The following is a 26,999-nucleotide window of genomic DNA, read 5'->3' as shown; positions in this document are numbered from 1 at the left end:
CCAGGAGTTCGAGACCAGCCTGGCCAACATGGCAAAACTTCATCTCTACTAAAAATACAAAAATTATCCGGGCATGGTGGTGTACACCTGTAGTCCCAGCTACTCAGGAGGCTGAGGCATGAGAATTGCTTGAGCCTGGAAGGCAGAGATTGCAGTGAGCAGAGACTGCGTCACTGCACTCCAGCCTCGGCGACAGAGTGAAACTCTGTCTTAAATAATAATAATAATAAAATAAATCAATAATAAAAATAAAAAGTTAATCTCCCTGAACTGGCATTTAAGTTTGTCCCATATTCTGCTTCTGGCCCACTTACCTCTCCAATCTTATTTCCACATCCATATTCTCAGCTTCTCCAGACGGATGGCTTATTATATCTCCAGAGTGTGTACAGCTCATCCTCTCTCCCTATGCTTTCATCCTCACCATCCACACTACCTAGAGTACTATATTCCTTTTTGTCTGCCTATTCAAAACCTACCCATTCTTTAAGGTAAGCTGAAATCAATCTCCTACACAAAACCTCTTTGGTTCCATTGATCTTTTTCCTCTGAACTTATGATCTGTACAAATTACTTGATACATAGCACATACCACCTTGTCTCATTCTCTAATGCTGATGTGTTATTCTGTCTACCAACCAGGCTATGAGTTCCTGAAGAGGATCACCCTCTTGCATGACTCTTTTATAATGCCTTACCAACCTGAAATCAAAAAATACTCATCCCACCATTTCAAAAGGAAGTATGTTTCAGGATAACCAAACAGCCCCAAATGATGAGAGATAGCTCTTCTTTACAGAAGAAAGCCAGCTACTAAATGTAGAAGGAATGACAGAATTAGAAAATCACAAGCTGGCAAGTCCTAATGAAACAACTGATTCTAGGGAATTGGATATTCACACAGCACCAAAATACTACCTCACAGATTACCTGCTCACCTCAAGAAGAAAAAACTTATAATGAGACCAAGAGATTACCACTTTAAGTATCAACTTTACTGTCACTAATAGTGAGAAAGCACAACACAACTTCACGCACCTCTTGATGAGAAGCAATAGGAAATTCACATCACCTGAGTAGTTGGTTTTGTTGAAGAGCTAAAATATAGCAAGCCATTCATATTACTTTCAGTGTTTAGGAAACAGGTATAGAAAAACAAGTTAAATGACACCAGAAGAAAACAAGCAGACATTCTACAAGATAAACTGGCTTAGTCTCTTTAAAAAGACAATGTCACAAGTAAGCAGACAAATCTAGAAGGTAGGACAGGACAATTACACCAGTGTCAACAACAGATCAATAGCACAGAACAAAAAAGGGGAGAGTTCTCTAGATTGAGAGGGTTAAAAGGCATGACATTCAAATGCCACATGGACCCTGTTTAGACCCTGATTTAAACAAATCTAATATTAAAAACACCTTTTCATGGTTTGACAATTTAGGAAATTTGATTATGGACTTAGAATCGGATAACAAAGAATTATCAAATTATTGTTAGTTTTGTTACGTATAATAACAGGTTGTAAGAGGTTTTGTGAGAAAATGTCCATTTTTTAGAAATACATACTGAAGTATTTGGGGGAAATGGCATAACTGGGGTTTGCTTTCAAGCAAAGAAAAAAATTTAAAAACAAGATAGTGATAAATGAAGCCAATATGGCAATATATCAATAACTGTTCATTCTCACTGGTGGATATATAGGAGCTCAATCAACTCTTCTTATTTATTTTTTGAGACGGAGTCTTGCTTTGTCACCAAAGACTAGAATGCAGTGGGGTGATCTCAGCTCACTGCAACCTCCACCTCCCAGGTTCAAGCGACTCTCCTGCCTCAGCCTCCTGAGGTGCTGGGATTACAGGCATGAGCCACCATGCCCAGTCTTACTGTATTTTTAAAGAAAAAAATCTAATGTCACAGAAAAAAGATGTAGTGGTGTTGCTGACCTAGATTTAAACTCCTTGGTTAGCGATTGCTATTATAAAGGAGAATTTCTGGATAAGCAGTATGCAGATTCTAGAACAAGAAATTTGGAAGGCTGAAATTCTTTCTTTAAAGGTAACATTTGTTTAAAACATGATCTGAAGCAAATTTACCAAATGTTGATGCATAATTTTCAGTCATGGATACTTGGATATCTTTTATATTGTTCTCTATAGTTTTGTATGTGTGGTGGTTTTAAAACATGACCCCAAATCCTATGACACCTTTCCTACGGATAGGTGGGTCTGTGCCCCACTCTTGAATCTAAGCAGGCTTATTTGTAACCTATAGAATATGGTATAAATGACACTATATGACTTTTGAGGCTAGGTCAGTAAAGGTAATTTCAGTTTCCACACTGCTTGTTGGAACACTCATGCTTCTAGCAATCTGAACCGCCATGTAAAAAGTTTGATTGCCTTGAGGCTGCTGGGCAGTGAGGAAGCTAGTCACATGGAGAGGCCACATGTTGGCACTTTGTCTTGTGTGTCCTCCCAGACCAGGCATCAAACATGTAAGTGAAAGAGACTTCAGATAACTCAAACTCTTGGCCAACAAGTCACCCCCAGCCTTCAGTTTTTCCAGCTGAGACCCCAGACTTCGTGCAGTAGAGACAAGTTGTCGCCATTGTGCCATTTCCAAATTCCCGACCCACAGAATACATGAACATAAGAAAATGCTGGTTGTTTTAAGCTGGGGATAAAGGAACCTCCTTGATTAGACCTGGGTTTTGGGAGGGGAAAAAACCTATAAAAGATATTTTGTGTAAACAGTTGGGGAAATTTGGTTATGAATTGGGTATCTGAAGATCTTAGGGAATTATTACTAACTTTGGTAAGTATAAAAAAAAGTAGTGTGGTTACACTGGGGAATGGTGGATATCCTTAATTTTTTTGAGATGGAGTCTCGCACTGTCACGCAGTGGCGCGATCTCTACTCACTGCAACCTCCACCTCCTGGGTTCGAGTGATTCTTCTGCCTCAGCCTCCCAAGTAGCTGGGATAATAGGCACCCACCACCAGGCCCGGCTGATTTTTTGTATTTTTAGTAGAGATAGGGTTTCACCACGTTGGCCAGGCTAGTCTTGAACTCCTGACCTCAAATGATCCGCCCACCTCGGTGTGCCAAAGTGCTGAGATGACAGGCGTGAACCACCGCACCTGGCCAGATGTCCTTATTCTTAGGAGATACTAAATTATTAAAGGGTAAAATATGTTATGATGACTGTACATTACTTTGAAGTGGCTCAGCAAAAACTGTAGATAGCCAGATAGATATAGAAAGATGAATCAAGCAACTACAGCAAAATGTTACAACTATAGAATCTGGGTATTCAGACTATGGGTATTCACGTGCTATCGCTTCTACTTTAATGGCTCACGCCTGTAATCCCAGCACTTTGAGAGGCTGAGGTGGGCGGATCACCTGAGGTCAGGAGTTCGAGACCAGTCTGACCAACATGGAGAAACCCCGTCTATACTAAAAATACAAAAAATTAGCCGGGCCTGGTGGTGGGTGCCTGTTATCCCAGCTACTTGGGAGGCTGAGGGAGGAGAATCGCTTGAACCCAGGAGGTGGAGGTTGTGGTGAGCTGAGATTGTGCCACTGCACTCCAACCTGGACAAGAGCGAAACGACGTCTCAAAAAATAAAAAAATACAATACAATATAATACAATACGATAAAATAAAATAAAACTGTCAATACACTTTGGGACGCTGAGGTGAGCAGATCACCCGAGGTCAGGAGTTTGAGACCAGGCTGGTCAACATGGTGAAACCCTGTCTCTACTAAAAATAAAAAAAAAAATTAGCCAGGTGTGGTAGCACGTGCCTGTAATCCCAGCTACTCGGGAAGCTTAGGCAGGAAAATCACTTGAACCTAGAGGGCGGAGGTTGCAGTGAGCTGAGATTGCGTCACTGCACTCCAACCTGGGCGACAGAGTGAGACTCTGTCTCAAAAAATAAAATAAAATAGTCATACTAACAAATTTTAAATAATGAACAAGACTAAGAAATTATAATAACCAAATGCAGTGTGTAATCCTTGAACGGATTCTGGTTTAAGTAAGCCAATTACAAAACATATTTTTGGTGCAACTGGGGGAAATTTGAATAAGTACATGGTGCTGGATAATATTAAGAAATAAATATTACTTTGCTTAGATATAATGGTACTGTGGTTATGGAAGAAAATATCATTCAATGCATATTTAAGTATTTAAGATGAGATGTTATGATGGGTGATATCAGTAAAAATGGCAAAGTAAGGACCTCTAAGAATTCACTCCCCAATAAAAACAACAAAAAAACTAGCAAAAATTGTCAGGATAAATTTTTTCAGAACTCAAAATTAACAAAAGGCTTGCAGAAACCTGGAAAGCACGTGATTCAAGAAAAACAGCTGAATCTCAGTAAGAACAATGAGCTTCGTGCATTTTAACTTGCCCTAGACACATCTACCTTGCCCCAGCTTAGTGAATGCCTTGAAAAATAGCAGCCCACGTTCCCAGCAATGTAGTGAGCAGAAAGGAGCTAGAGCTTTCTTTCAAAGCCTAGTACTAAAAGCCTCTCCCTCCCTGGGGGGTGTTTTAAAAAATGTTTAAAGGCATGTGCTTAATGTCATAGCTGTTTAAGGTGATGGATAAGAGTTGTGACAAACAACAGATTAACCCAAATGGTTAAAAAAAGCTAAGGAACGAGATGTCCATAAAGAATCTGACAAGTTCTCATACATTTCTGCAAATTAGAAGACCACATGCATGTGTTGGGGCTGTAAGACTTGAGAAGGCCCTAAGCATGCACCTCTGACTTTGAGGTGGTACACAAATAGAAGTGAAGGCTACCACAGAGTTGTAAACTGCCTGGCTGACTGAAGGCATGCTCCAACATGCACACAGAGAGCCCCTCAGCAAGCACTGGGAGACTCACTGGTTCCAGGCATTTCAAGAAAACTGTGCCCAATCATGAGACATCTACTAAGCTAAATGAGTAGAGACATCAGTGGGCACACACACACAAGTTTACAGACTTTACAGAATTAGTTCAGAAAAGCCACTAAACAAAATATAACTACAACAAAAAGAGTGTTCTCTGAGGAGCAGAGTGGAGAAAATCTGATTTTCAGAGTTGCCACAGCATTTAAAATGTACAGTTTAACAAAAAATTACAAGACATACAAAGAAATAAAGTATAGCCAATTCGCCAAAAAAAAAAAAAAAAAAAAAATCAGTGGAAACTGTCCCTGACTTCCTAGACAAAGTTGGAGTTACTATACAAGGACTTTAAATCAGCTATTTTAAATGCTTTCAAAGGCTAGAGGAGACCATGTCTAAGGAACTACAGGAAAGTATGAGAATTGATGTCTCACCAAACAGAGAATACCAATAGAGACAGAAATTATAAAAAGAAACCAAATAGATACTTTGGAGTTGAAAAGTAAAATAACTGAAATGCAAACTGCACTAGAGGGTTTCAATAGCAGATTTGAGCAGGTAGAAGGAAGAATGACTGACTTTGAAGATAAGTCAATTGAGATTATCCAGTCTGATGAGCACACACAAAAAGAGAATCAAGAAAAGTGAACAGAGCCAAAGGGATCTGAAGGACACCCATTCGAAGACATAACAACTAAAAACTTTCCAAATTTGATGAAAAACAATCTATACATTCAAGAGCTCAACAAACTCCAAGGTGGACAAATTTAAAAAAGCTACACATCATAACTCAAACCAAAGACAGCAACAGAAATTTTTTTTTTTTTTTTTAAAGATGGAGTCTTGCTCCATTACCCAGGCTGGAGTGCAGTGGCGCAATCTCAGCTCATTGCAAGCTCCGCCTCCCAGGTTAACGCCATTCTCCTGCCTCAGCCTCCCAAGTAGCTGGGACTACAGGCGGCCGCCACCACGCCCAGGTAATTTTTTTCTATTTTTAGTAGAGATGGGGTTTCACCGTGTTACCCAGGATGGTCTCTATCTCCTGACTGACCTTGTGATCCACCTGCCTCGACCTCCCACAGTGCTGGGATTACAGGCTTGAGCCACCGTGCCCAGCCAACAACAACAGAATTTTGAAAGCAGCAAGGCAGAAGTGACTCACAACATAAACTGATTTCTTTATCATCAGAAACCATGGAGGTTAGAAGACAGTGGGAAGACATATTATAAGTGCTAAAAGAAAAACTATCAATCAAGAATTCTAGATCCAGCAAAACTATCCTTCAAAAATGAAGAAATCAAGATATTCCTAGATAAATAAAAACAAATAGTTTGACACTAGTAGACCTGTCCTATAAGAAATGCTAAAGGGCCAGGCGTGGTGGCTCATGCCTGTAATCCCAGCACTTTGGGAGGCCGAGGTGGGCGTATCACAAGGTCAAGAGTTCGAGATCAGCCTGGCCAACACAGTGAAACCCGTCTCTACTAAGAATACAAAAAATTAGCCAGGTGTGGTGGCGGGCACCTGTATTCCCAGCTATATGGTAGCCGAGATCATGCCATTGCACTCCATCCCGGGCGACAGTGCGAGACTCTGTCTCAGGAAAAAAAAAAAAAAAAAGGAATGTTAAAGGGAAACCTTCAGGTAGAAAGGAAAGGACACTAGACAATTGAGTCTACATGAAGAAATAAAGAGCACTGGTAACTACATAGGTATATTTAAAAGACATTATCAACATATTTTTGTAACTTTTTCTATCTGGATTAACAGACAATTACATAAAGCAATTACTATGTTCATGAACACAATGTACAAAGATGTAATTTGTGACAGTAATAGCATAAAGGAGAAGGGTAATGGAGCTATATAGCAGGTAAGCTTTTGTGTAGTATTGAAATTAAGTGATAACAGGCTGGGTGCAGTGACTCACGCCTGTAATCCCAGCACTTTGGGAGGCCGAGGCGGGAGGATCACGAGGTCAGGAGATGGACATCATCCTGGCTAACACGGTGAAACTCCATCTCTACTAAAAATACAAAAAATTAGCCAGGCATGGTGGCAGGCGCCTGTAGTCCCAGCTACTCAGGAAGCTAAAGCAGAAGAATGTCATGAACCCAGGAGACGCAGCTTGCAGTGAGCTGAGATTGTGCCACTGCACTCCAGCCTGGGTGACAGAGCACAACTCTGTCTCAAAAAAAAAAAAAAAGAAAATCAGCAAAAAACTAAAGATGTCGTAACACGTGAGATTTTGCTTAAAATGCCTTGAAAAAAAGAATAAAGCAAATACAGCAAAATGTTCATTATTAAATCTGGGTGACAGATATATATACATAGGTGTTCATGGTAATAACCTCTTGAATTTTATCTATGTTTGAAAACTTTCATAACAAAAATTTTTAAAAGGAAAATATTTACTGACTGTTCTTGTGCTTATGATTATTATAGCACTACAGTATATTCAAATATGTAATAAGCTAATTTCATTTACTTTCTCTATCCCAATATTCTTTAAGCTAATTAGACCTGTTTATTCCCCACAAAATTCCATTAGGATTTTGATTTAGGCTAGTGTTAAATGTATACCTTAATTTGGAAGGAAATGACTCTTTACAACACTCAAGTCTTTATAACCAGGCACATGGCAAATCTGTATTTCTTCATGTCGGTTCCACATGATTTTCTTACAATTATTCTTGCATATTTTATATGTTCGTTGCTATTGTCAATAGCATTTCCTTTTCTCAGTACATTAAGGTTATTACTAATATAGTACTTCTTGATTTTTGGATATCTGGTATATATCCAATGATCACCCAATTTACTGAATTCTCTTATCAGTATTAACAGTTTTTAGTTGATTCTCTTTCATTTTCTGAGATTACATAATTATATCATATCTCTATTTTTATTTCTATTTTTTGCAGAGACAGGGTCTTACTATGTGGCCCAGGCTGGTCTTGAACTCCTAGGCTCAAGCAATCCTCCCATCTCACCCTTCCAAAGTGCTAGGATTACAGGCATTAACCACCATGCTCAGCCCCATATCTATATTTTCTATATCGATTATAAAATTATATCTTATCTTTCACTTGTCAAATATTTATTAAACATCTCCTATAGGCCAGGCACTAGGCAAGGTGCTACAGATACAATGATGGCCAAAAGTGAACAGGATTCTCACCCTAATGGCTTACATCATGATTTGGTCTCTTCATTTCTAATAGTTACAGTTCTTATTTCTGCTTCACTTCTAAACACTGGCATGAACTTCTAGAACAACACTAAATAATAGCAGTGTTAGTGGGCACATCAGTCCTATTCCTGATCTTAATGGGAATCCCCTTAGTAGAATGCCTTAGTAGAATGCATCTTTTTTGACTTAAAAACTCACTTTGAAAATGTGATAAAAATTACTAAAGAAATACACATACATAGATGCATGCATTTACATAAAATTTCAATAGAAATTACATAAAATTAATAGGAGATTCAAAGGTCCATGAACACCAACTAATGCAGCTGTGCTCTACAGTTTCATCCTATTGGGTTAAACTCGGTGTTCTTCATTTTAAAGAGCTATCTTTTTAGTTAACTAAAAGCCACTTTTTAAAAGTTTGCAGTTTTTTGGCCGGGCGTGGTAGTTCACACCTGTAATCCCAGCACTTTGGGAGGCTGAGGCAGGCTAATCACTTGAGGTCAGGAGTTCGAGACCAGCCTAGCCAACATGGTGAAACCCCATCTCTACTAAAAACACAAAAATTAGCCAGGCGTGGTGGCGGGTGCTTTTAATCCCAGCTACTTGGGAGGCTGAGGCAGGAGAATCGCTTGAATCTGGGAGGTGGAGGCTGTAGTGAGCTGAGATCAGGCTACTACACTCCAGCCTGGGCAACAGAGTAAGACTCTGCCTCAAAATAAAAAAGTCTGCAGTTTTTCTAAGTCATAAATAGGTAGTGAATAAGTGAAATACCAGCACAAGAGCAAACAGAACTTTGATGGTACAAAATGGATGTGCCTCAAACAACCCATGATATGTATGACTCAGTAGACATGGCAAAGAAAGCATTTTCAGCTTAGTGGGAATGTGATTCTATCACCAACAGTTATCTATTTGGGGGGAAAATCAATTTGTATCTTCTGCTCAGTACCACATATTAAGTAATTCTTTGTAGATCAATACATTAGATATTTAAAAATTATGCTTAAAAAATATAAGGGTGTTAATTATCTACTCTCTGAATATGCAATGATCAACACTTGATACTGAAATATTCAGATTTTTCATGTAGAATGAAGAAGAAGTACCATAAGCACCTTATAAGTATAAAATGTGTGTGTGTGTGTATGAAACAAAGGATGACTATTCCCTTATTATATAAAGTGGGCAACCTGAAAAGTTTGAAGAACCACATGGATAAGTGGGCAAAGGATGTAAACACAATTTACAATGGAAGAAATTCTGATGCTAATAAAACACAGAGGATATGCTTAATCAAAAAAATGTAAATTAAATCAATGAGATACTGTTGTTTGCTTACAAATTACCAAAGATCAAAAACTCATGGTAGAAGCCGGGTGTGGTGGCTCACACCTGTAATCCCAACATTTTGGGAGGCCGAGGTGGATCACCTGAGGTCAGGAGTTCGAGACCAACCTGGCCAACATGGCGAAACCCCATCTCTACTAAAAATACAAAAAATTGGCCGGGCGTGGTGACTCATGCCTGTAATCCCAGCACTTTGGGAGGCCAAGGTGGGCGGATCACGAGGTGGAGAGATCCAGACCATCTTGGCCAACATGGTGAAACCCCATCTTTACTAAAAATGCAAAAAAAAAAAAAAATTAGCTGGGTGTGGTGGTGTGTGCCTGTAGTCCCAGCTACTCGGGAGGCTGAGACAGAATTGCTTTAACCCAGGAGGTGGAGGTTGCAGTGGGCCGAGATCTCACCATTGCACTCCAGTCTGGTGACAGAGCGAGACTCTGTCTCAAAAAACAAACAAACAAACAAAAATTAGCTGGACGTGGTGGCGGGTGCCTGTAATCCTAGCTACTTGCGAGGCTGAGGCAGGAGAACTGCTTAAACCTGGGAGGCAGAGGTTGCAGTGAGCCAAGATCACACCATTGCACTCCAGCCTGGGCAACAGACCAAGACTCCGTTTCAAAAAAAAAAAAAAAAAAAAAACCACTCACGGCAGAGACTACTCATTCTCAACCAAGTATCATTCTCTCTTTCCTACTTACTAACAAAAACACTCATTTTGTGAGACAGCAATATGCCTAGATAAAAACTGTATCCCCTGGCATCTCTGGCTCATAGTCTTGGCCATCTGACACAATTTCAGCCAAAGAGATGTGTAAAAAAAAGGGAACTTAAAACTCCTTGGGGAGAGGGAATGCTCAGCGCTCAGCATGCCTGTCCCTTTTTCCTTTTGCTTTTCTTCTTCCTGACTGCAGCCCAGACCCCAACCCAATGCTGGAGGTGAAGTAGCCATCTTGTGACTCTGAGAGAATAAGCACTCACTAAGGATGCTTGAGACATTACTCATAATCAAATACTACTCCTCACTGGTATGTTCAATGCCTGCATACATTTCATAAATAAGCACTCACACATGGCTGATGGAAGTGTAAATTGGTACAACTTCTCTGGGAAACACTTTTGCAATAAGTATCAATAATCTTTTTTTTTTTTTTTGAGATGAAGTCTTGCTCTGTCGCCCAGGCTGGAGTGCAGTGGCACAATCTCGGCTCACTGCAACCTCCACCTCCCAGGTTCAAGCAATTCTCCTGCCTCAGCCTCCTGAGTAACTGGGACTACAGGCATGTGCCACCACGCCCACCTAATTTTTGTATTTTTAGTAGAGACGGAGTTTCACCATGTTGGCCAGGATGGTCTGGATCTCCTGACCTTGTGATCTGCTCTCCCCGGCCTCCCAAAGTGTTGGGATTACAGGCGTGAGCCACCGTGCCCAGCCCAGATGTATTCTTAAGAGAGAAAAGCAAAGCACATAACAGTGTATAAAATGTTTCCAATTGAGTAAAAGAAGTGGGGGTAAGAAAACATATACATGCATTTGCTTGTATATGTGTAAACTGTCTTCTGAGAAGATAAATTAAAAAACTGATGGCCGGGCATGGTGGCTCGTGCCTGTAATCCCAGCACTTTGGGAGGCCGAGGTGGGCGGATCACGAGGTCAGGAGATCGAGACCATCCTGGCTAACATGGTGAAACCGGTCTCTACTAAAAAATACAAAAAATTAGCTGGGCGTGGTGGTGGGCGCCTATAGTCCCAGCTACTTGGGAGGCTTGAGGCGGAGCTTGCAGTGAGGGGAGATTGAGCCACTGCACTCCAGCCTGGGTGACAAAGCAAGACTCCTTCTCAAAAACAAACAAACAAACAAAACTGATAACACTAGTTGACTCCAGGTGGGGAACTACAAGACTATGTAACAGGGCTGGGAAGGAAACTTTTCATTGTATAACCTCACACACTTTGGCCCCTCTAAGGTTTCACGGTGATCCATCCTAAGTAAATGATCAGAGATATAAACATTCACATATAAAGATATTTACCCTAAATTTACTAATTGCAAAAACTTGAAAATAGCCTAAATGTTAGAAATTACATATATATATTAGGTATATCCATGGAACTGATATCTTGTAGCCATTAAAAATCTTGTTTATAAACAATGGCATAAGAACACGCTTATGATATAATATTAACTTAAAAGGCCAGATATCTCTATTGGTTTTCAATTTTTACAGTTAATTTCTAGTCAGTCAATGTAGAGTAGTAACAACAATGTATATGTTAATAACCCTGACAGCATAAACAAAAAAATATGGTTCACAGAAGGTTACAAAAGGGAGTGTACCCCTCCCCTACAAATGTACCTTTTACTTAATCCACACTCAACTCCAAGAGTCTCTGAATGTACCACATACATTTCATGCCCTTCTACTTTGCATCCTTGCGGCAAATGTCCTTCTCCTAGACTCATCTAATTCTGATTCATTCACCCAACATCCATTTAGGGAATAACTTCATGAGTTACTGTACTAACTCACCCTTCAAAATTCAGTTTTAGATTTACTTCCCACAAGGGAAAAAATGGTTCACAGAAGGTTACAAAAGGACCCTAGGGTTACCAACAACTATATCTTACAAAGTAGGTAATCAAGAGAGATTGACGGCCTGTAATCACAGCACTTTGGGAGGCTGAGGCAGGTGGATCACTTGAGGTGAGGAGTTCGAGACCAGCCTAGCCAACATGGCAAAACCCCATCTCTACTAAAAATACAAAAAAATTAGCCGGGTGCCGTGATGCGCGCCTATAGTCCCAGCTACTTTGGAGGCTGAGGTATGAGAATCGCTTAAACCCAGGAGACAGAGGCTGCAGTGAGCCAAGATCGCACCACTGCACTCCAGCCTGGGCCACAGAGTGAGATTTTTGTCTCAAAAAAAAAAAAAAAAGAATGACAGAAGTTGATCACGAGGTCAGGAGTTCAAGACCAGCCTGGCCAACATGGTGAAACTCCGTCTCTACTAAAAATACAAAAATTAACCAGGCATGGTGACACGTGCCTGTAATCCAGCTACTTGGGAGGCTGAGACAGGAGAATAGCTTGAACCCGGGAGGTGGAGATTGCAGTAAGCCAAGATCCCACCACTGCACTCCAGCCTGGGACAGAGATAGACTCCGTTTCAAAATAAAATAAAATAAAATAAAAAATTTAAAAAGATTGTATACATGTGTGATTTAAACCATAAAAATTAAAAAATGTATAGAGAAAAGACTATAAGGAAACATGTCAAAATGTTAACATTGGTTGCTTCTGGGTGGCAGATTCATAGGTTTATGAATCCTTCTTTATAATTCCCTTTATTTTCAATATTTTCTAAATTTTCTACTGTGCTAACCAGAAAAATTTGACAGGAAAAATAAACTTGGAAAGGATAGGAGAAAATAAAATTTAAAAATAGGCCTAAGTTTTCTTTTCTTTTTTTTTGAGATGGAGTTTTGCTCTGTTGCCCAGGCTAGAGTGCAGTGGCACGGTCTCAGCTCACTGCAACCTCCACTTCTTGAGGTTCAAGCAATTCTCGTGTCTCAGCCTCTCAAGTAGCTGGGACTAAATGTGCATGCCATCACATGCAGCTAATTTTTGTATTTTTAGTAGAGATGGGGTTTTACCATGTTGGCCAGGCTGGTCTCAAACTCCTAACCTCAAGTGATCCACCCGCCTCAGCCTCCCAAAATGTTGGGATTAAAGGCATGAGCCACACTGCGCCTAGCCAAATTTTTTTTTTTTTTTTCCTGAGACGGAGTTTCGCACTTGTTGCCCAGGCTGGAGTGCAATGGCGCAATCTCAGCTCACTGCAACCTTGGCCTCCTGGGTTCAAGCAATTTTTCTGCCTCAGCCTCCCAAGTAGCTGAGATGATAGGCGCCCGCCACCATTCCTGGCTGATTTTGTATTTTTAGTAGAGACGATGTTTCACCATGTTGGTCAGGCTGGTCTTGAACTCCTGACCTCAGGGGATCTGCCCACCTTGGTCTCCCAAAGTGCTGGGATTACAGGTGTGAGCCACCACGTCCGGCCCCAAATTTTTTTTAAAAAGACACATTTACTGATTAACTCACTAACATAACACTTCTGATGAATGCCCTGCTACCCCTACCTCACCCCCCACCGACCTCAGGGAAACACCAAAAAGTCTAAATAAGGCAGGGTGAGAAGAGCAAGCCCTTTATCTGCTGGGGAACCACAGGTACTGAAATCCCAATGACCTCTATGGCAGACTGTTGCAGTAATGGCCCTCGGTGTGCTCATGTATCCTTGTATGCATGATCCTTTGCGATGTGACTTTGCGGTTCTCCTCTCAAAAGGTGCAATCTATTTCCCAACCGTGGGATCAAGGCTTGGCCATGTAACTTGTTTTAGCCAATGGGACAACATTAAACATGACATAAGCAAAGGCTTGAAAAGTGCTTGCACATTGGGGCTTGTCCTCTCTTGCTGCTAGAAACCTTTTTGCCACCTTGTGGAAGAGCTTGGTAGACTAAAGACCATGTAGAGAGAAGCCTTAGCCATCTAAATAGGTCTGAGACACCTGAAGGAGAACTTTTGAGACCATGCAGCCCCAGGCAAGCTGGCCTGGACTAGAAGAACAGCTCAGCCAACCCACAGAATCATGAGAAATTATTAACTGTTATTTTAAGTCACTATGTTTTGGATAGACTGTTAAGCAGCAAAAACTAACTGAAGGATGCATCCTCAGTGTGAATACTATCCAGCCAAGGAGATGAAGAAAATTCTTCCATTATCCTCTAAACTCCATGTTCAACTCAATGGTCATTCTTCCCTCCTCAGAGATGGCCTCTCAGTATAGGTGATAATCTTGGACCTTATAGAGCTCAACACTCAGCAGAATTTCCCTCCTTGACAACAAAACTACCAGAGCACTGGGATGATGGTATCAGAACGTTCTCAGAAGCCTCAGACTGCTTGCTAAAATCTGTTCAAGGTCTTCCTTTTATCTCAAACCATATAGTATCAAATGTAACATGCTCCATTACCTCTGATTTTATTGGACTAATTACATAAAGTCTGTGTCTTATTAGTCATTTTAGCTCCAGAACCTAACACAGTGCCTCACACACAGCAGACACTCAAATGTTTGCTGAATAAACAAATGAATGACTGATTCAGGTCTTCTGATATTAAATATCCCTCCTACCTCAAGTCTATTTTCCCCTGACCACCCCTACAGAGTTTAAGAGACAGAATACTAGATTACCTTTAGGACTCCATGGAGCATCATCTGAATTCTTCTTTTTCTTGGGTCGAGATTTCAAAGCAGGGTCATCATCGTCAGACTCCAGTGAAGGATAGACTGCAGGGAGAGGGGAAAACAGGGTAAAATGAGATTTCATCCAAAGGGTGAAGACAGAATGACACCTACTCCAGCTCCTACCCTTCCCCTAAAAATGTACCTTTTACTTAATCCATACTCAACTCCAAGATTCTCTGAATGTACCACATACATTTCATGCCCTTCTACTTTGCATCCTTGCGGCAAATGTCCTTCTCCTAGATTCACCTAATTCTGATTCATTCACCCAACACCCATTTAGTGAATAACTTCATGAGTTACTTTATTTACTCACCCTTCAAAATTCAGCTTCAGATTTACCTTTCACAAGAACTCTTCCCTCCCTCTCCTAATCTGATTGAGATGCCTCCTACTTGGCTCTCCATAGCATCCTGTGCCATCCCCCTACTGAAGCTGTTATATAGTATTTAAGAGCTGATTAGTAAATCTGTTGCCTCCAATTTACCATGAGGGCAGGAACATGTATTATTTATTTCAAATTAAGGGAGCCTACTAACACAATGAAGCATAAGTTCTCAGTAACTGTTTACTACGTGAATGAAGAAATAAACGGTATATGCTTAATGCACACAAAGGGAACAAAAAGATCACCTGGGCTGAAAAAAACCAAACAATTCCATCAAAAAGTGGGTGAAGGATATGAACAGACACTTCTCAAGACAAGACATTAATCCAGCCAACAAACATATGAAAAAATACTCAACATCACTGGTCATTAGAGAAATGCAAATCAAAACCACAATGAGATACCATCTCACGTCAGTTAGACTGGTGATCATTAAAAAGTCAGGAAACAACAGATGCTGGAGAGGATGTGGAGAAATAGGAATGCTTTTACACTGTTGGTGGGTGTGTAAATTAGTTCAACCATTGCGGAAGACAGTGTAGTGATTCCTCAGGGATCTAGAACCAGAAATACCATTTGACCCTGCAATCCCATTACTGGGTATATACCCAGAGGATTATAAATCATTCTACTATAAAGACATATACACACGTATGTTTATTGCAGTACTGTTCACAATAGCAAAGACTTGGAACCAACCCAAATGCCCATCACTGACAGACTGGATAAAGAAAATGTGGCACACATATACCATGGAATACTATGCAGCCATAAAAAGGATGAGTTCGTATCCTTTGCAGGGACACAGATGAAGTTGGAAACCATAATTCTCAGCAAACTAACACAGGAACAGAAAACCAAACACCACATGTTCTCATTCATAAGTGAGAGTTGAACAATGAGAACACATGAACACAGGGAGGGAAACATCACACACTGGGGCCTGTCAGGGGGAGAGGGGCTAGGGGAGGGATAGCATTAGGAGAAATATCTAATGCAGATTGCAGGTTGATGGGTGCAGCAAACCACCATGGCACATGTATACCTATGTAACAAGCCTGCACGTTCTGCACATGTATCCCAGAAAAGTAAAATTTTAAAAAAGGAAAAAAAGAAAATATGGTGTGTACACACAGCAGAGTTATTATGCAGCCTTAAAAAAAGGAAATCTATCACATACTACAACATGGATAAACACGGAAGATATTAGGCTAAGAAAAAAAGGCCAGAACAAATACTATACAATTCCACTCTTACAAAGTATCTAAAGGTGTCAAAATCATAGAAATAGGAAGTAGAGGCTGGGCGCAGTGGCTCATGCCTGTAATCCCTGCACTCTGGGAGGCTGAGGCAGGTGGATCACCTGAGGTCATAAGTTCGAGACCAGCCTGGCCAACATGATGAAACTCTGTCTCTATTAAAAATACAAAAAAGTAGCTGGGTGTGGTGGCACGCACCTATAATCCCAGCTACTCAGGAGGCTGACGCAGGAGAATCACTTGAACCTGGGAGGCGGAGGTTGCAGTGAGCCAAGATCACGCCACTGCACTCCAGCCTGGGCAACGAGAGCAAAAACTCCGTCTCAAAAAAAAAAAAAAAAAAGGTGATGACCAATGGCTAGGGGGAGGAATTAGTGTTTAGGGTTACACAGTTTAAGTGTTGCAAGATGAAAAAGTTATAGAGATCTGTTGCACAACAATGTGAATATACTTAACAGTACTGAACTGTACACTTTAAAATGATTAAGACGGTAAATTTGTCAAGTCTAACAGAGCTTAAAGGTAAATAACGGAAAAAGATGGTAAATTTAATGGTGTGGTTTTTTTACAAAAAAAATATGTGCATGCACACACACATGAAGAGGGTGCAGGGAGGGAGGAGTGACACCACTGATAATGGAGTAATAGGGAGCTCCAAGGATCTATCTCTCCACTGAAACAACCATCAACCTGGCAAAAACTGTCAGAACAACTTTTATGGAACTCTGGAGTTCAATAAAAATCTCACAACAAGAAAGGGGGTGATTAACAAAGAAAAAGGCTGCTAAAATCATGTCTTTAAGAAACTCCAGATGCAGGTGGATCATTTGAGGTCAGGAGTTCAAGACCAGCCTCGCCAACATGGCGAAACCCTGCCTCTACTAAAAATACAAAAATCAGCCAGACATGGTAGCACATGCCTGTAATCCTAGCTACTCAGGAGGCTGAGACACGAAGCTTGCTTGAACCCAGGCTATGGAGGTTGCAGTGAGCCAAGATTGTACCACTGTACTCCTGTCTGCCAAACAAAGAAAGTTGTCAGGAAATCTCGATCAGAAAATCTCAGCTTACTAATGAGGCTAAGGAATGGAGACTCTAACTGCACAATAAGGAATACAATCTTTGTAAAAAGTAGCTGGGAAAAGTCACTAAACAACAGATGACTGTAGTTCATAATAAGCAACAAAAGCAAACTGAGGAAGGAAAATTTGACTTCCAGAGTAAACCACATTAATAATATTCAAAATGTCCAGTTTCCAACAAAAAAAATCATGAGGCATGCAACGAAAAGGGAAGTATGGCCCATATGCAGGAAAAAAAAAAAGAGAAACTGACAAAAACTGTCCCTAAGGAAGCTTTGACATTATATTTACCATACAAAGACTTTAAATCAACTATGCTGAAAGAGCAAAAGGAAACCACTGACAAAGAACAAAAGGAAACCAGAAGAATGATGTCTCAACAAACAGAACAAAAAGCAGCAAAAGAAAGATAACTGGAATACCTCTAACACATAAAAATTAAACATACTTTTAAATAAACATGGGTCAAAGAGGAGATCCCACAGGAAAACAGAAAATTTTTCCATTAATAAAAATGAAATTGCAACATAAAACTTGGGGGATGCAACTAAAGTTCTGCTTAGAGGGAAATTTAAAGTGCTAAATGTTTACATTAGAAATTAAAAATATCTCATGAGAAAGGAATCATTACAACTGATATCACAGAAATACAAAGGTAGAGGCTACTATGAACAACTACACACCAACAAATTGGAAACTGGGAAGAAATGGATAAATTCCTGGACACATATAACCTACCATGCTTGAACCATGAAGAAACAGAAAACCTGAACAAATAAGAAGTAATGAGACTGAAGCAGTAATAAGTCTGCCATCAAAGAAATGCCCAGAATCTGATGGATTCACTGCTGAATTCTACCAGACATTAAAACAACAATTCTGCCTTAACTCAAAAAACTGAAGAGGAGGGAATACTTCCACAAAACTCATTCTATGAGGCCAACTTTACCCTGATACCAATACAACAATTAAAACTACAGGCCTGGCTGGGCACGGTAGCTCATGCCTGTAATCCCAGCACTTTGGAAGGCCAAGGCAGGCAGATCACCTGAAGTCAGGAGTTAGAGATCGGTCTGGCCAATATGGCGAAACCCCATCTCTACTAAAAATACAAAAAATTAGCTGGGCGTGATGGCCGGCACCTGTAATCCCAGTTACTTGGAGGCTGAGGCAGGAGAATCGCTTGAACCCAGGAGGCAGAGGTTGCAGTGAGCCGAGACTGTGCCACCGCACTCCAGCCTAGGTGACAGAGCAAGAATCCATCTCAAGAAATAAAAATAAAATAAATGATAAACAAATTTAGTAAAGATGGCTGGGTGCAGTGGCTCAAGCCTGTAATCCCAGCACTTTGCGAGGCTGAGACGGGCAGACAGCTTGAGCTCAGGAGTTCGAGACCAACCTGGGCAACATGGTAAAACCTCGTCTCTACTAGAAATGCAAAAATTAGCTGGGTGTGGTGGCAGGCGCCCGTAGTCCCAGCTACTTGGGTGGCTGAGGTGAAAGGATCACTTGAGTCCGGGGGACAAAGGTTGCAGTGAGCTGAGATCATGCTACTGCACTCCAGCCTGGGTGACAGAACGACACTGTCTCAAAAACAAACAAACAAACAAACAAAACAAAACAGTAAAGTTGCAGGATACAAAATCAACATACAAAAATCAGTAGCATTTACATGTGCTAACAGCGAACGATCTAAAAAAAAACTAAAAAAAAAAAAAGCAATCCCCTTTACAATAGCTACAAAAAACTTAATATACCTGGGAATAAATTTAACCAAATAATTGCAAGATCTCTACAAGGAAAACTACGAAACACTGATGAAAAAAATTGAAGGAGACACACAAAAAATGGAAAGATATCATATGCACATGGATTGGAAGAACTAATATTGCTAAAATATCTATACTACCCAAAAACGATCTATAGATTCTATGCAATCCCTAACAAAATACCAATGACATTCTTCACAGAAATAGAAAAAGCAATCCTAAAATTCATATAACATTGCAAAAGATGCCAAGTAACTAAAACAATCCTGAGCAGTAAGAACAAAGCTGGAGGCCTCATACTACCTGATTTCAAATTATATTACAAAGCTACAGTAAACAAAACAGCATGGTACTGGCACAAAAATAGATACATGGGCCAATGGAACAGCATAGAGAATCCAGAAATAAATCCACCCACTTATAGTCCACTCACTTTCCACAAAGGCACCAAGAACATTCACTGGGGAAAGAACAGTTTCTTTAATAAATGGTGTTGGGAAAACTGAATACCCATGTGCAGAAGAATGAAACTAGACCTGTATCTCTCACCATATACAAAAAAATTATTTCAAAATGGATTAAAGACTTAAATGTAAGACCTGAAACTATGAAACTACTACAAGAAAATACTGGGGAAATGCTATAGGACATTGGTCTGGGCAAAGATTGTTTTGGAGTAAGAACTCAAAGCACAAGCAACAAATGCAAAAATAGGCAAATATGATTACATTAAGCTAAAAAGCTTCTGTACAGCAAAGTAAACAATCAACAAAGTACAGAGACAACCCACAGAATGGGAGAAAATATCTGCAAACTATCCATCTGACAAGGGATTAATAACTAAAATATATAAGGAACTCAATAGCAAAAAACAAAACAAAACAAAAAACAAAACAAATAATCCCATTTAAAAATGGGCGAAATACCAGCACAGACATTTCTCAAAAAAAGACATAGAAATGGCTAACAGGAGCTCCTAAAGGAAATACTAAATATAGGAAGGAAAAACCGTGACCAGCCACTATAAACACACACTGAAGTACACAGACCAGTGACACTATGATGCAACCATATAAACAAGTCTATAAAATAACCAGCTACCATCATGATAGGATTAAATTCACACATAACAATATTAACCTTAAATGTAAATGGGTTAAATGCCCCCAATTAAAAGACACAGAATGGCAAGCTGGATAGAGTCAAGACCCATCAGTATGCTGTCTGCAGGAGAGCCATCTTAAGTGCAGACACACATAAGCTCAAAACGAAGGGATGGAGGAAAATTTACCAAGCAAATGAACAACAGAAAACAGCAGGGGTCACAATCCTAGTTTCTGACAAAACAGACTTTAAACCAACAAAGATCAAAAATGACAAAGAAGAGCATTACATAATGGTAAAGGGTTCAATTCCACAAGAAGACCTAACTATCCTAAATATATATGTACCCAATATAGGAGCACCCAGAATCATAAAGCAAGTTCGTAGAGACCTACAAAGAGACTTAGACTCCCACACAATAATAGTGGGAGACTTTAATACCCCACTGACAATATTAGATCATCAAGACAGAAAATTAACAAAGATATTCAGAACCTGAACTCAGCTCTGGATCAAGTGGACCTGATAGATACCTACAGAACTCTCCACCCAAAACCAACAAAAATATACACTCTTCTCATCACCACATGGCACTTTAAAATTGATCACATAATCAGAGGTAAAACACTCCTCAGAGCAAATGCAAAAGAAGTGAAATTGTAACAGTCTCTCAGACCGCAGCACAATAAAATTAGAACTCAAAACTAAGAAATTCACTCGAAATCACACAACTACATGGAGACTGAACAACCTGCTCCTGAATGACTCCTGAGTAAATAATGAAATTAAGGCAGAAATCAAGAAGTTCTTTGAAACTAATGAGAACAAAGAGAATGTATAAGAATCTCTGGGACACAGCTAAACCAGTGTTAAGAAAGAAATCTGTAGCACTAAATGCCACATCAAGAAGCTAGAAAGATCTCAAAATTCATAACTAAAAGAACTAGAGAACCAAGAGCAAACAAATCCCAAAGCTAGCAGAAGACAAGAAATAACCACGATCAGAGCCGAACTGAAGGAGACAAAGACACGAAAAACCCTTCAAAAAAATCAACAAATCCAGGAGCTTCTTTTTTGAAAAAATTTTAGATAGACCACTAGCTAGACTAATGAAGAACAAAAGAGAGAAAATCAAACAGACACAATCAGAAACGATAAGGGAGACATTACCACTGACCCCACAGAAATACAAACAACCATCAGAGAATACTATAAATACCTCTATGAACATAAACTAGAAAATCTAGAAGAAATGGATGAATTCTTGGACACATACACCCTCCCAAGAATTAACTAGGAAGGAACTGAATCCCTGAATAGACCAATAATGAGTTTGGAAATTGAGGCAGTAATAAATAGCTTACCAACCAAAAAAAGCCCAGGACCAGAGAGATTTATAGCTGAATTCCACCACAGATACAAAGAAGAGCTGGTACCATTTCTACTGAAACTATTCCAAAAAACTGAAAAGAAGGGACTCCTCCCTAACTCATTTTATGAGGCCAGCATCATCCCAACACCAAAACCTGGCAGAGATACAACAAAAAAAGAAAACTTCGGCCGGCTGCGGTGGCTCATGCCTGTAATCCCAGCACTTTGGGAGGTCGAGGCGGGCAGACCGCAGACCACGAGGTCAAGAGATCGAGACCATCCTGGCCAACATGGTGAAACCCCGTCTCTACTAAAAATACAAAAATTAGCTGGGTGTAGTGGTGTGCACTTGTAGTTCCAGCTACTCGAGAAGCTGAGGCAGGACAATCACTTGAACCCAGGAGGCAGAGGTTGCAGTGAGCAGAGATCACATCACTGCACTCCAGCCTGGTGACAGAGTGAGACGCCGTCTCAAAAAAAAAAAAAAAAAAGAAAGAAAACTTCAAGCCAACATCCCTGATGAACAATGATGCAAAACTCCTCAATAAAACACAAGCAAACTGAATCCAGCAGCACATCTAAAAGCTTATCCACCACAATCAGGTTGGCTTCATCCCTGGGATGCAAAGTTGGTTCAACATACGCAAATTATTAAATGTAATTCATCACACAAACAGAACTAAAGTCAAAAACATGATTATCTCAATAGATGCAGAAGAGATCTTTGATAAAATTCAACATCCCTTCATGTTAAAAACTCTCAATTATCTAGGTATTGAAGGAACATACCTCAAAATAATAAGAGCCATACATGAAAAACCCACAACCAATATCATACTGAATGGGAAAAAGATGGAAGCATTCCCCTTGAAAACTGGCACAAGACAAGAATGCCCTTTCTCGCCACTCCTATTCAACATAGCATTGGAAGTTCTGGCCAGGGCAACCAGGCAAGAAAAAGAAATAAAGGGTATTCCAATAGGGAGAGAGGAAGTAACATTATCTTTGTTTTCAGATGACATGATCCTATATCTAAGAAAACCCCATCGTCTTAGCCCAAGTTTCTTCAGCTGATAAGCAACTTCAGCAAAGTATCAGGATACAAAATCAATGTGCAAAAATCACAAGCATTTCTTTACACCAACAACAGACAAGCAGAGAGCCATATCATGAATGAACTCCCATTCACAACTGCTACAAAAAGAATATAATTCCTATGAATACAGATAACAAGAGAAAGGAAGGACCTCTGCAAGGAGAACTACAAACCACTGATCAAGGAAATGAGAGAGGACACAAACAAATGGAAAAATATTTCATGCTCATGGACAAAAAGAATCAATATTGTGAAAATGGCCATGCTGCCCAAAGTAATTTACAGATTCAATGCTATTCCCATTAAACCACTACTGACATTCTTCACTGAATTAAAGAAACTACTTGAAAATTCATATTGAATGAAAAAAGAGCCCAAATAGCCGAGACAACCCGAAACAAAAAGAACAAAGCTAGAGGCATCATGCTACCCAACTTCATACTACAAGGCTACAGTAACCAAAACAGCATGGAACTGGTACAAAGACAGACACATAGACCAATGAACAGAATAGAGAATCCAGAAATTAGACCACACACCTACAAACATCTCATCTTCGACAAACCTGACAAAAACAAGCAACAGAGAAAGGATTCTCTATTTAATAAGTGGTGCTGGGGAGAACCAGGTAGCCATATGCAGAAAATTGAAACTGGATCCCTTCCTTATACCATATACAAAAATTAACGCAAGATGAATGAAGGACCTAAATGTAAAACCCAAACTATAAAAACCCTAGAAGAAAATCTAGGCAATACCATTCAGGACACAAGCACGGGCAAAGATTTTATGACAAAAATGCCAAATGCAATTGCAACAAAAGTAAAAATTGACAAATGGGATCTAATTAAATTAAAGAACTTCTGCACAACAAAAGAAACTATCATCAGAGTGAACAGACAACCTACAGAATGGGAGAAAATTTTTGCAATATAAGCATCTGGCAAAGGTATGACATCCAGAGTCTATGAGGAACTTAAATTTATAAGAAAACAACCCCATTAAAAAGTGGCCTAGGACAAGAACAGACACTACTCAAAAGAAGACATTCGGCTGGGTGCGGTGGCTCACGCCTGTAATCCCAGCACTTTGGGAGGCCGAGGCAGGTGGATCATGAGGTCAGGAGATCGAGACCATCCTGGCTAACATGGTGAAACCCCATCTCTACTAAAAATACAAAAAAATTAGCCGGGTGTGGTGGCAGGTGCCTGTAGTCCCAGCTACTTGGGAGGCTGAGGCAGGAGAATGGCGTGAATCTGGGAGGCAGAGCTTGCAGGGAGATGAGATCTCGCCACTGCACTCCAGCCTGGCTAACAGAGCGAGACTCCATCTCAAAAAAAAAAAAAAGAAGACATTCATGGGGCCATCATATGAAAAAAAACTCAACATCACTGATTATTAGAGAAATGCAAATCAAAACCACAGTGAGACACTATCTCACACCAGCAGAATGGCAATGTAAAAACAACAGATGCTGGTGAGGTTGCAGAGAAAAAGGAACGCTTTTACACTGTTGGTGAGAGTGTAAATTAGTTCAAGCATTGTGGAAGACAGCATGGTGATTCCTCAAAGATCTAGAGGCAGAACTACCATTTGACCCAGTAATCCTATCACTGGGTATATACCCAAAGGAATACAAATCAGTCTATTATAAAGACGTGCACACGTATGTTCACTGCAGCAGTATTCACAATAGCAAGGACATGGAATCAACCAAAATGCCCATCAATGACAGACTGGATAAAGAAAAGCTGGTACATATACAGCATGGAATACTATGCAGTCATAAAAAGGAATAAGAGCACGTCCATTGCAGGGACATGGATGGAGCTGGAAACTTATTCTTAGCAAACTAGCACAGGAACAGAAAACTAAATACCACATGTTCTCATTTATAAGTGGGAGTTGAACGACGAGAACACATGGACACATAGGAGTGGGGGAACAACATACACTAGGGCCTGTCGGTGGCAAGGAGGGAGAGTATAAGGAAGAATAGCTAATGGATGCTGGGCTTAATACCTAGGTAATAGGTTGGTCTGTGCAGTAAACCACCATGGCACATGTTTACCTATGTAACAAACCTGCACATCCTGTACATGTACCCCAGAATATAAAAGTTAAAAAAAAAAAAAAAAAAAAAAAAGGCTCGACAGGTATATGGGGAAAAATGTCCAATATCACTCATCATCAGGGAAACAGAAATCAAAACCACAATGAGAAATCATCTCACCTCAGTTAGAATGGCTATTATCCAAAAGACAAGAAGTAACAAATGCTGGAGAGGATTTGCTACTCTTCAGCATTTGGAGAAAGAGGAACATTCATACACTGTTGGTGGGAATATAAGGTAGTACAACTATCATGGAAAACAGTACCATATGATCCAGCAATTCCACTGCTGGGCATATCCAAAAGGAAATAAATCAGTATATCAAAGAGATATCTGCATTCCCATGTTCACTGCAATATTATTCACAATAGCCAAGATACGGAATCAACCTAAGTATCCATCAATGGACAAATGAGTGAAATTAAGAAATGTGGTATATATAAACAATGGAATATTATTCAGCCATTAAAACAAATGAAATCCTGTCACTTGCAGTAAAATGAATGAAAATGGAGATCATTGTATTAAGTGAAATAAGCCAGGAATAGGCAGACAAATATTGCATGTTCTCACTCATATGTGAGACCTAAAAAAGTGGATCTCACAGAGGTGGAGAGTAGAATGGTGGTTACCAGAGGCTGGGAAAGGAAGCAGGGGATGAAAAATAGTTGGTTAATGGGTACAAAAATACAGTTAGACAGAAGGAATAAATTCTAGCATTCACTAGTACAGTCAGGAAATTACAGTTAATAATTTGTGTATTTCAAGACAGCTAGAAGAGAATTATGTTTCTGACACAAAAATAAAGGTTTGATGATAGATATATCACTAAGCTTAACTTCATCATTACACATTGTATATGTGTATCAAAATATCACATATGTATCCCCAAAATATATATGATATGCTGTTAATATATCAACTTTATAAAATACTAAAACAAAACAAAAAAAAGGCTGGGCATGGTGGCTCACGCCTGTAATCCCAGTACTTTGGGAGGCCAAGGTGGGCGGATCACTTGAGGTCAGGAGTTCGAGACCAGCCTGGTGAAATCCCATCTCTACTAAAAATGCAAAAATTAGCTGGGTGTGGTGGCGCGTGACTGTAATCCCAGCTACTTGGGAGGCTGAGGCAGGAGAACCACTTGAACCTGGAAGGCGGAGGTTGGAGCGAGCCGAGACTGTGCCACTGCACTACAGCCTGGGTGACAGAGCAAGACTCTGTCTCAAAAAAAAAAACAAAAAACAAAAATAGAATAAAAGTAAAAATAGCAAAACAAGATATGAAAAAGGTCTCAAATAAATAATCTAAATAATCATCTCTGAAATCAGAAAAAGAATAAAACTACAGCAATCTTAACTACATTAAGAGTGGAATGTAATTGACAAAGATAAAACATAGAAAATGAAACAAAAAATGTTGAAAAGATCAATTAAATTGACACAATAAGGCCTGGCTTACACTTGTAATCCCAGTACTTTGGGAGGTCCAGAAGAGATGATCACTTAAGGTCAGGAGTTTGACACAAGGCTATGCAACATAGTGAGACCCCCATCTCCATAAAAATAAAAAATCAGCCAGTGGTATGCACCTGTAGTCCTAAAAACACTTTTTAAGTTAAAAAAAAAAAAAGACAAAGTGCCAGCAATTGCAAAGAAAAAAAAAGAGAGAGAGAGAGAGAGAGAAGAAACAATTTACCAATATCAAGAATGAGAAGGGAAGAGGGGGATATCACTAAAGACCCCATAGACATTTAAAGAATAATAGGGGAATTCTACAAACAACTCTATGCCCAAAAATTCTGTAAGTTATATGAAACAGACCAATTCCTTGAAAGATACAAACTATAAAAACTCACCCAAACTCCTTCCCCTCTTTTCACTACTGCACTTGGCTAGTCTTAATTTAAATAAATAACTCACCTAAAAATCAAACAGACAACCTGAAAATTCTATATCTACTAAAGAAAATAAATCCAGACTGGGTGTGGTGGCTCATGCCTAAAATCCCAGTACTTTGGGAGGCCAAGGTGGGTGGATTACTTAAGGT

The 26,999-nt window shown here is 39.8% G+C and overlaps 1 protein-coding gene across 5 annotated transcripts in view; it reads right to left on the bottom strand.

Annotated features, from left to right (window-relative positions):
- The window catches only part of PHF8 (PHD finger protein 8), a 103,871-nt gene that overhangs the window by 8,780 nt on the left and 68,092 nt on the right, over positions 1–26,999 (bottom strand). For all 5 annotated transcript variants that reach the window (XM_021932506.2, XM_009197675.4, XM_009197671.4 and 2 more), the window contains one exon: positions 14,715–14,810. In XM_021932506.2, coding sequence (XP_021788198.2) covers positions 14,715–14,810 — 96 coding nt within the window. The remainder of the gene's footprint in view (positions 1–14,714; positions 14,811–26,999) is intronic.

This window comes from Papio anubis, chromosome X (assembly GCF_008728515.1).
Source record: "Papio anubis isolate 15944 chromosome X, Panubis1.0, whole genome shotgun sequence".
NCBI classification, from domain to species: domain Eukaryota; kingdom Metazoa; phylum Chordata; class Mammalia; order Primates; family Cercopithecidae; genus Papio; species Papio anubis.
This window is presented reverse-complemented; position numbering and strand designations above follow the sequence as displayed.